The sequence below is a fragment of the Bombus huntii genome, chromosome 5, assembly GCF_024542735.1.
Source record: "Bombus huntii isolate Logan2020A chromosome 5, iyBomHunt1.1, whole genome shotgun sequence".
NCBI lineage: Eukaryota > Metazoa > Arthropoda > Insecta > Hymenoptera > Apidae > Bombus > Bombus huntii.
Genome location: NC_066242.1, coordinates 5,139,837 through 5,149,095, shown reverse-complemented (window position 1 = coordinate 5,149,095; position 9,259 = coordinate 5,139,837). Strand labels below are relative to the sequence as shown.

The window sequence follows — 9,259 nt, the reverse complement described above, 5'->3', positions numbered from 1 at the left end:
AAAAATTAACTTTATAAAATTGTATATTTATTTTTTAGTTATATGTAATTTACTGTAATAATATCTTTTAAAAGTATTATTTCATGTAAACATTGTAATTTTGTGTATTTAATTAAATGAGAAATATTGTGTTTTAAGAAAGAACTCTTTGATTTCTTTCTTTTCGAATAGCAGGAACACGTTACAGTTTTTACATAATTAAATATATAAAACGCTAAATTGTATATATTTGTAAATATAATATCAACATTTATTATAAAGTGAAAGTAAGAAATTTCTAACTGAGTTAGTTTCTAACTAGTTATTTGCTAGTTGATAATAAATTGGATATTTCATAATTATTTATATTACTTATAATAAATGTCATGATAATGTAGATATTACATGTTATTATTAATTACCTATCTATAAAAGGACTAAGAAAGTTATTTCATGAAAGAGTAGCGCGTGGCAACTTTCTACGCATGCGCGACCACGTACCTACGATATACGGACAGCAACATAACTGCCAACTGCCAACAAACACTTCAGTACCTTTTAATAGCATTATTAGCTGTCCATTTGTTTATTGCATTTATAGCATTATGTCGTCTGGTGGATGGGAAATAGTTGGAAGAAATAAGAAAGACAAAAGCAATGGCAAGATCAATAAACTTACAAAAGTAGAAAAAAAGAAATTTATCGAAAATGTACCAAAAGTGGAAGATTTTCGTAAGTGTCTCTACTCAGCTTTGTATAAAATTGTTATCACTTTTATATACTACTACTAATAAAAATTCTTAAAGTTTATAAACACTTTTATTCAAATAAAATGTTATTGTAAAATTTGCTTTATATATACATTCAAAAATAAAGTTTCTAGATGAAAATATGTTTATTGCATTATACAGATGAAAGTATGTTAGTTTAGAACTTATCTTTTTTCAGTTCCCTTAAGTCAAGTAAAAACATTATATGATAATTTGGATAATAACAAGGAAAATAAAAAGCCGTCAAAGGAGAAAGAAAATAAAATGAAAGAGAATGAAGAAAAGAAGAAACAGCAGAAACAGCAGCAGTCTGAGAAAAAGAAGCAAGAACCAAAGGAAAAACCCCCAAAGTCTATAAAAGATGCATTAAATGTGGTATATATATATATATATATATATATATACTTTTAAAAAATGTTCTTTATGTATAATTTACAGATAAGTTTATTGATATTGAAATATCATTTCCAACAGATTAATGCAGAAGAGCTTCGAAATATTTTTACTAGTAGTCAAACTAAATTTCCTGAAGCTCCATTAATTTGGTTAAAAGATCTTGCTGCCTTCCTTAATATAAAAATACCTGTTGATAAAGAAGATGCAGTCTTTTCTGGGAAGCCTAAAGACTATCCTTTAAGTATAGTACCTAAAACAATTTCTTCCATATTAGAAAAGGCAATTGATATGGCAGGCAAACAAACAGCCCAACTTTTTTATGAAAATACTCTTACTACAATGGCTACTGATATGGTTAAGGGATCACCTGCTGTGGGTCATAAAATATTTTTACAACTTCTAGCACGTATTAATCCTGAAATGACAATTGCTAACATTTCTAAATTGATGCGTGTAAAAAATTCCTATCAAAATAGAAAAAATATTGGTCTTTCTTTATTGTGGGCAATCTCACAAGCTGGTAGAAAAAACTTAATTGTGGGTTTGAAAGTATGGCATGAAGTAATGTCTCCTATGTTAGAGACAAAGAGTTACTGTAGTTATGTAGCACAAATTTTGAATGATCTTGTATTTGGGCATGACATCTGTTATGATCTTAAACCAGAACTTTATCTTGACATTGTAGAAGATACATATTCTGGGAAATTTAATATTCCTGTTTCTGTAAGCGGGGAGATCAATAACAGCATTGAAAAATTAAGAGTAGGTATTTGAGTGTTATATTAATACAAAACACCATTTTAGTATGAAATAGACATAATTTTTTTTTATTCTTTTTAGTCAATATTGTTTAAAAATAAGAATATAAGTTATGTGAAGCTGTTTGAATTGTTAATTACAAAAGTTACACAGAAGGTAGATACAAACTATAGGGATGAATTAATCAAAGCACTTGTGACTTGTTTGGCTACAGATCCATTTTGTTTCTTTGTGTGGAGGTCTGTTTATGCCAAAAATTTATATCAATCTCATTTGATTTTAATGCATATTGGTAAGAATAGTGATTTAACTTTATAGTTGATATATATATATATAATGGATTTATTAAATTTAATTTCATTTAATTTTTTTTAGATGCTAAATGGCATGATTTGCACATAACATTAGAAACAAAATGTTTAAAAGAAACATGTATAGAATTTCAGACAATTAATGAAAGGTGGAAAAAGGGCAAAGATGAAGGTCTTGCTAATAATTGTAGTAAGATATGCAAGGTAAATTTAAATATTTGTTTTTGTATTAAATAAATATATTTAATATTTATATAAAAATAATACTTTTTGCCGAAATTAGAATGTTTTATACGCATTGTGACAAATGTCTTGAAATATGGAAATAATCCATGTAACATTTGATTATTGTATTATACACACGTATATGCGCAAAGCATGAGTGTCAGCGGAATACTACGTAACGTATAAATCGCGTGTAGATTAATTGCCTGTTTGTCAGTGAGGAAAGACGTTTAAATACCGGTATAATTTTCCAGCAATAACCTGCAAAATTTGCATTTGAGCTTGTTTTTATTTTGAAAAATCGTGAGTGTAATATTTGAATGATTTTGAGAAATTTGAATTTTAAATATAGTGTAGGTTAGGTACGTTTGTTTTGTCGGAAGGGGACTATCGATCGCATATTGTCCCTTCAGCATCGCTACTGACGACATTAACATCATTCATCGCGTCATTCCTTTTTTGTACAAAGATACATATTACAGACAATATTTTAGAATAAATAATTTAGAAAATATTTTCATTTCTTCATCAACTCTGTGAATAAAAAGTACGTATTCAGAAATTAAATTCATTTACATATATACATCTGTAATAAGATTGCTCTTTTGATAATTGATATTGACCTTTAGACTCGTTATGTTAAATGGTAAATAAATTAACATGTAATACATTGTTCTATTACACTTTTATTACAGGCTTTGTTACTGAAAATGACAGCTTCTGCTAATAAGAAATATTCCTGGAAAAAGGGAATTATTTTGTTATTACTTTTTATTAGTGCCATCCTTGCTTATGACATATACAAACATGATGATTTTAAAGGTAAATATATATATATATATATATATATACATACACACAATATACATACATATATATACAAAAAAAGAAATATTCAGTCTGTTTGAAATATTATTTAAGTATATTAATTTTTATATTTATAATATAACTTTTTAGTAAATAAGTTTTTAAAAAGAACTGGATTAGTTGCCTATGGACAACAGTCATGGATTGTAGTGCAAGAATATTCTACTAAAGCACTTGAATTTATAGAAGATACTTCACCAGAACATTATAAAACAATTGTTGAAACATGTAAACCTTATATTAAATTAGCAGGAGATGCTTATCTTTTAATGAAGCATCTTTCTCTTAAAGTTTTTGGTAATATTGCAGAATATATTGGAAGAAATGGTCCACTGATTGTACAAATAGTAAGTCTTAATGATTTCAATATATAAGTTGTAGATACTGTAAGTAAATACTTTGCTTGCTTTATAGATAGAGTATTATGTCCCAGGAATGTTGGATGAAATTAAATTACGAAGTAATCAAGGTTTAGAATATGTAAAACTTTACTCAAATTTATGTGTGGAGAAGTTGAATGAACGCTCAACTGCAACACTTCAATGGCTAGAACATAATGTCTTTGTGTAAGTACATAAAAAGTTTTTGAAGTATGAAGAGTTATACTTTATAATATTATGTTTTTAGTGGAAAATTAAGCCCAGAAAATTTGCAAAATTATGCCTCAAAAGCTATTGACACCACACAGACATTAGCGAGTCAAACTTATGATTGGGTGTATGAAAAGGTGCAAACACTTTCTAAAGTTCCATGAATGAAATTTATTAAAAGTTGCATACCGATTTTTTTCGGTGATCAAAAAAATCTCCTTTCATACCTCTGCATTTAGTTCTACAATTCCAAACTTGATATTATACATTTCCAAATATATTGTGACGGCCATTTTACCTGTGATATTTGAAAAATGTATCATACCATTAAGTATGATATTAAGATCCATAAATTTAATGAAAATGTCAGTTTCTTTTTTAAGTTACTATTGTCAAAATAATTATTAAAGTAATATATAGACTACACTATATGTATGTAGTACCAAACTTAAAACCTCATATTTGTATATTCATTAATATATTTTCATTTAATGTTTCTAATATGGTGTTGAATAATAATATAATAACAAGTTGATTTATAAATCGGACAATGTATTAAATAAAATTACTTTTTGGTATTATCTTTTTTTTACAAAAATAAAGCTAGATTATTATAGATTATTGTTGATTTTATAGTACATGTAAAATATTAACTTAATGTCATTGGATACAGCAATAATAATAATAATAATATTCATAGGACATACAGAATAATGTTGATAAATATATGTATAGTAATATAATTATTATTATAATTATATAATAGCGCTAATCATGCAACTCTAATGGTGATGATTATAGTGACAATGATAAATTTAACAAAAAAGGAGAAACAAATATTAAAGTTTTATATGGAAAGAGATCAGTGGAATGTGATACTCGTCACATCCATAGAACTATGCGTGTAAAAATGTATTTCATTTCCTTCCTTTTCAGAAATGATTTTAGTAGAAATTATGTTTATTTTTTTTATATAATTTCACAGCATTTTTCCCTGATTATATGTATGAGCGTGCAATACTAAAACGCACACTGATTATGAAGTTAATGTTTCAGTTTGAATTACTGTGTTAAAGTTCATGAGGAAAAAAGACTTTCATTGTATTTTTATATATTTGGTTGCATAAATATTCCTCTTCTTCGTCTCTAATTCGTGCAAGTACTTCCAAAATTTGGCTGTAAAAAGAAATCAAATAATAATATATATTTCATTCCATAATTAAAATCTTTTTGTTTTTTAACAAGTATGCAATGTAAATACAATTTAATCATAATTATATCATAATAATTGCAAATTTTAGTTTAAAAATTGATCAATATATTTACACTATGGTACATGGTTCGTTTCTTCCTTTAACCATTTTATCAGATTGCCACTTTTCCTTTTTAATGGATGGAAAATGAGTAATAACATCTTTTGCAGAAGCATGTGTAGGCCTTATCTCACACCATGGACAATCAGTTTCTATCATCAATTTATCTGATGGTATAGTTGTAACAGCAAAAAGGTTTTCTTCTGTTTTTAGAGAGCTATAAATAACATCATGTATTAATTATTTGATATAAAATAAATACGTTACTTATTTAACATACCATCCATTGATACCAATATACAACCCCATTTGTAAAATGGAATTAGCTTCTTCTGGGTTACCATCAAAAGAGTGTACAACACCAGCTGTTAATGTATCTTTATGTTTTCTTAAAATTCTTACAAAATCTTCACTAGCATTACGGCAATGTAGAAACATTGGTAACTTTAAAGTGGAACATAAAGATAATTGCATTTCAAAATATTTCTTTTGAATATCTTTGGAGCAAAATTGCAGCCTATCATAATCTAGTCCCATTTCACCAATAGCAACAACTTTATCTTTATTGTCTGCAGCTAGATCCGATAATGATTTGAGATATGCTTCTGGGTTGCCACTTTCTTCAAATTCATTACAACGTGTCGGATGACAGCCAACTGTAGAAAATAGTCGCTCTGAAATATACGTAACAGTCAATATATGAATAAATTCAATAAAAGAGAAAAAATAATAATATAATATGTACCTAGGTATTTCCATTGACATGCATTTTGTTGTTGTAGTTAGAGAATAGAATCACAACACCATTGCATCTCTCTTTCACTGGTTTCTTCATATGCAATGATTGTATTTCAGTCTAACAATAAGAAATAAACAGTAGCTGTACATTATAACAATAAGTCTTTACCCTCACAGTTGAAAGCCTGTAAGGTGCATAAAATGTTAATTGTACCAAAATCATTGTACTTTTTGTAAAACATTAATATCTCTACATAAAAAATAGAATTTGAAAATTATAAAATATAGCTGCCTGTGATAGAGAGACGCGACAGTACACCAAGTTATACTTAATTAATATTATGTTTTCATTATTTATACAAAAGCATCTCACCATCTGTTCGTGCTATTTCAAGAGCCTTTTTGCTTTCTTCTATATTACCGGCAGTGATTATAATTTTTGAAATATTATTATTCCAACTTCGTTCTAAAACTTTATCCAAATCTGGTAGATGTTTTTGTGATCCATGATAAATTCCTTGATACATAGGATCTGTCAAATTGGCCCCGATGTCTGCATTAAAATTAACAACGGTAGAATATATTATTTGTTAAAGTATAACCTTTTTATAAATATCTTAAAAAAAACACAAAGCTACACTGTAGTTTATGCATAAACGTCGATTATTAAAATGTTAATACGATTACTGAATAAAGAATTTAATTACCTATAAATTTTCTTAAATTACTCATTCTACTACCGAGCATTCAACCTATCAGTGAAATGACAGTTTTCTCAAACACGATGCTGTCTGAAAGGTTAGCAGGTGTCTTATTTAACCGGCGTTGTATACATACTAACATATGAGTGGATATTTGACATGCCATGAAAATAGAAATTATATTTTTTTGTCATTTATTGTACATGCAATGAATTTAACTACAATTATATTTTGTGAAAATCAATGTAATTTTCATTGGACGTACTTTATATTATTTCCTATCCTCATTTCAGCATAGCAAGTATATGTATTTTGTACTTATAGTATACTACATACTTCCATATATTGTGTCTCTGTAATCCTTTATAAAGAATTACAAATATAAATTCTCTACTTCGAAGTAGCGACTTAAAATATGCGTCATTATTATATCATAACCAAATGGATAATAAAAATATAAAATGTATAATTTATAATATATATTTATTACAAATTGTTTATTACAATTTTTTTTATTACAAATTTTAATTCATTGTAAAGGAAACGTTCTTTCAACTTATTATTATAACCTATTATTTAAATTATTTTTATTGAGTCTCTTGTTCTCAAATATTTTTTTAACTGAAAGTATTCAGGAATATGTTATTACTGTAGTGATTTTATGATAGAGTTTATTTTCTCAACACATTCTTCTTTTTTCTTTGTAACAGCTGCTTCTGCTTCTACAAATTGTTGACGTCCTATCTTGCCTGGTACTAATTTGTCTACATACAATGCTTGTTGTTGATTATAAAGTTCTTTTAAAGTTCTATCATATTTCTGTAATTCTTGAATACGATCATATACATCTCCTGATTCTCCTTTCAAGCGTTGTGCAATTTCAGTAATAGAACTGGTTGCACTCTTATATTCTTGATTAATACCTTTTACTACAGATAGAAATGCATTAGCATCTTTGTTGGCTTTAAGATATGCTAACTGATCATCTAGTTCATTGTAAGAAGTTACTCTACGATCTTGTGCAGCTAAGATCTTTTCACACTGCCCAGCAATTCTTAATTTACTTTCTGAAACTTCATCTTTGTCAATTGAAAAATCAAGTCTTACATAAGTAATTACTAATAAAAATAGTAAATATAAAGCTGCAGCTACAAGCAATGGTTCTTGTAACATCAATATACGTGGAAATGTATATTTTAGTTTAAAATTCTGAATATGATTCTCAACTAAATTCTTCTTAGTAACAGAAATTACTGGACGACCAGTAGTGTCTAAGTATGTGTAATAAAGAGAATCTGGCAAACGTGTTGCAGAATATGGAAGGCTTAATTCAATATTCTTGGAACCTTCTGGTAAGATAATCTTTACAATTAATTCATCTACAACCATATCATCAAAAACATGATCCAACAATCTCATTTCTAAAGTATATAGATCTCCAGAATGGAATAAATACTCATAGCTAGGTACATTATATCCAACTATATATTTAGTTTTCCAACCACCAAACAGTGGAAATCTTGGGCGAAGATTTAGTTCTACTGAATCCTTTTTAATACGAGTATGTGATGTTGAAATGTTACCAATTTCATCTCTATAATAAATATCAGAGGCAGCTGCAGGTAAAATGGTATCGAAACTTTGAATACTAGCTTCCCATGATTTTGGTTCTCTGGCAAATTCATATCGTGAAAATGAGCCTTTTAGTAATGCTCCAGTATGTAATAAGTCAATATGTTCTTCTACTGCTATATTACCCCAGTGTGATATTTCAATATTCCTTTCAAGTCTGGTAACTGTGAGGAATTTATTGTTATTTTCAAAGTGTATGTTTAATTCTTCATAAGAAAATGGAGAAAGTTTCTCATATGGACCATATGTGATAAATGAATCACTCTGCGAAACAGGTTTAAATTTAGTGTAGCTTTCAATATTACGTGATGGTAAAGATACAGTGGTTGTTTGTTTCATTATGCTATATGGTGCATAAAGATAAATATTTCCTATATATTTTACTAATTGTTTTTCTTTTTGTGTGATCTCTTTAGGATGAGGTATAAGTTCATGAGCTAATATCCATTCAATTTCAACAGACATAGTTCTTCCAGGAGACAATGGGTCTTTTAATTCAATTTGATAGAAAGTTTCATCTGGATAAGCATTTACCTTCACTTTGGTTAGCTTTAATTCAACTCGCACAGGTTCTCTATAAGCTGCTATGTAACTAAGACTACTTTTTTGTTCAGGTTCCAGTGAAAAAAGGAAATTTCGCATGTGTCGATCTTTACTTCCATTTTCTAATATAAGTCTAGTTGTAATTTTTGTTAATTGAGATTGCAGATCAATATGTTTTTCCACGTTCTTAAAATTCAAATCGGGATCAATGGTGCTGGCAGTAGCGAAAGATTGGATATTTAATCCGAAAAGTAACACAATATTCCATAGCAATATAATTGAACTACGACTAATCATATTTTTCACGTAAGAATTTCTTTCAGCTCACTGTTGATTGTCGTTTAACACTCTTAACTAACCGGTAAACGAGTTTCAGTCGGTATCATCATAGACGTGGCGTTTATCTAAAAGCACGTATTATGTAGACGCGAAACT

The 9,259-nt window shown here is 27.9% G+C and overlaps 3 protein-coding genes across 5 annotated transcripts; 1 reads left to right on the top strand and 2 right to left on the bottom strand.

The window, feature by feature from the left end:
• The first annotated feature begins 484 nt into the window (after positions 1-484).
• On the top strand, positions 485-5,954 carry LOC126865507 (transmembrane protein 214-A). Of its 3 annotated transcripts, none has more exons than XM_050618107.1 (9): positions 485-711; positions 928-1,124; positions 1,224-1,907; positions 1,986-2,196; positions 2,280-2,419; positions 3,136-3,262; positions 3,398-3,654; positions 3,722-3,873; positions 5,786-5,954. In XM_050618107.1, the coding sequence occupies exons 1-9, from the start codon at positions 585-587 to the stop codon at positions 5,787-5,789; spliced, it is 1,899 nt and encodes a 632-aa protein (XP_050474064.1). In that variant the 5' UTR covers positions 485-584; the 3' UTR covers positions 5,790-5,954. The 3 variants fall into 3 exon arrangements, with proteins under 3 accessions (XP_050474064.1, XP_050474063.1, XP_050474062.1); XM_050618106.1 differs by lacking the exon at positions 5,786-5,954 and adding an exon at positions 3,935-4,328 and having other exon boundaries at positions 488-711; positions 928-1,121; XM_050618105.1 differs by lacking the exon at positions 5,786-5,954 and adding an exon at positions 3,935-4,328 and having other exon boundaries at positions 488-711.
• LOC126865529 (deoxyribonuclease TATDN1) lies at positions 4,429-6,955 on the bottom strand. The gene is made up of 5 exons (XM_050618152.1): positions 6,656-6,955; positions 6,322-6,501; positions 5,491-5,884; positions 5,224-5,427; positions 4,429-5,073 (listed from the first exon to the last, which is right to left on the bottom strand). The coding sequence occupies exons 1-5, from the start codon at positions 6,693-6,695 to the stop codon at positions 4,968-4,970; spliced, it is 924 nt and encodes a 307-aa protein (XP_050474109.1). The 5' UTR covers positions 6,696-6,955; the 3' UTR covers positions 4,429-4,967.
• Positions 6,956-7,113: 158 nt separating this feature from the next.
• On the bottom strand, positions 7,114-9,240 carry LOC126865512 (dolichyl-diphosphooligosaccharide--protein glycosyltransferase subunit 1). The gene has a single exon (XM_050618119.1). It carries the CDS (start codon positions 9,119-9,121, stop codon positions 7,295-7,297), a length of 1,827 nt encoding a protein of 608 aa, XP_050474076.1. The 5' UTR covers positions 9,122-9,240; the 3' UTR covers positions 7,114-7,294.
• Positions 9,241-9,259: the final 19 nt, after the last annotated feature.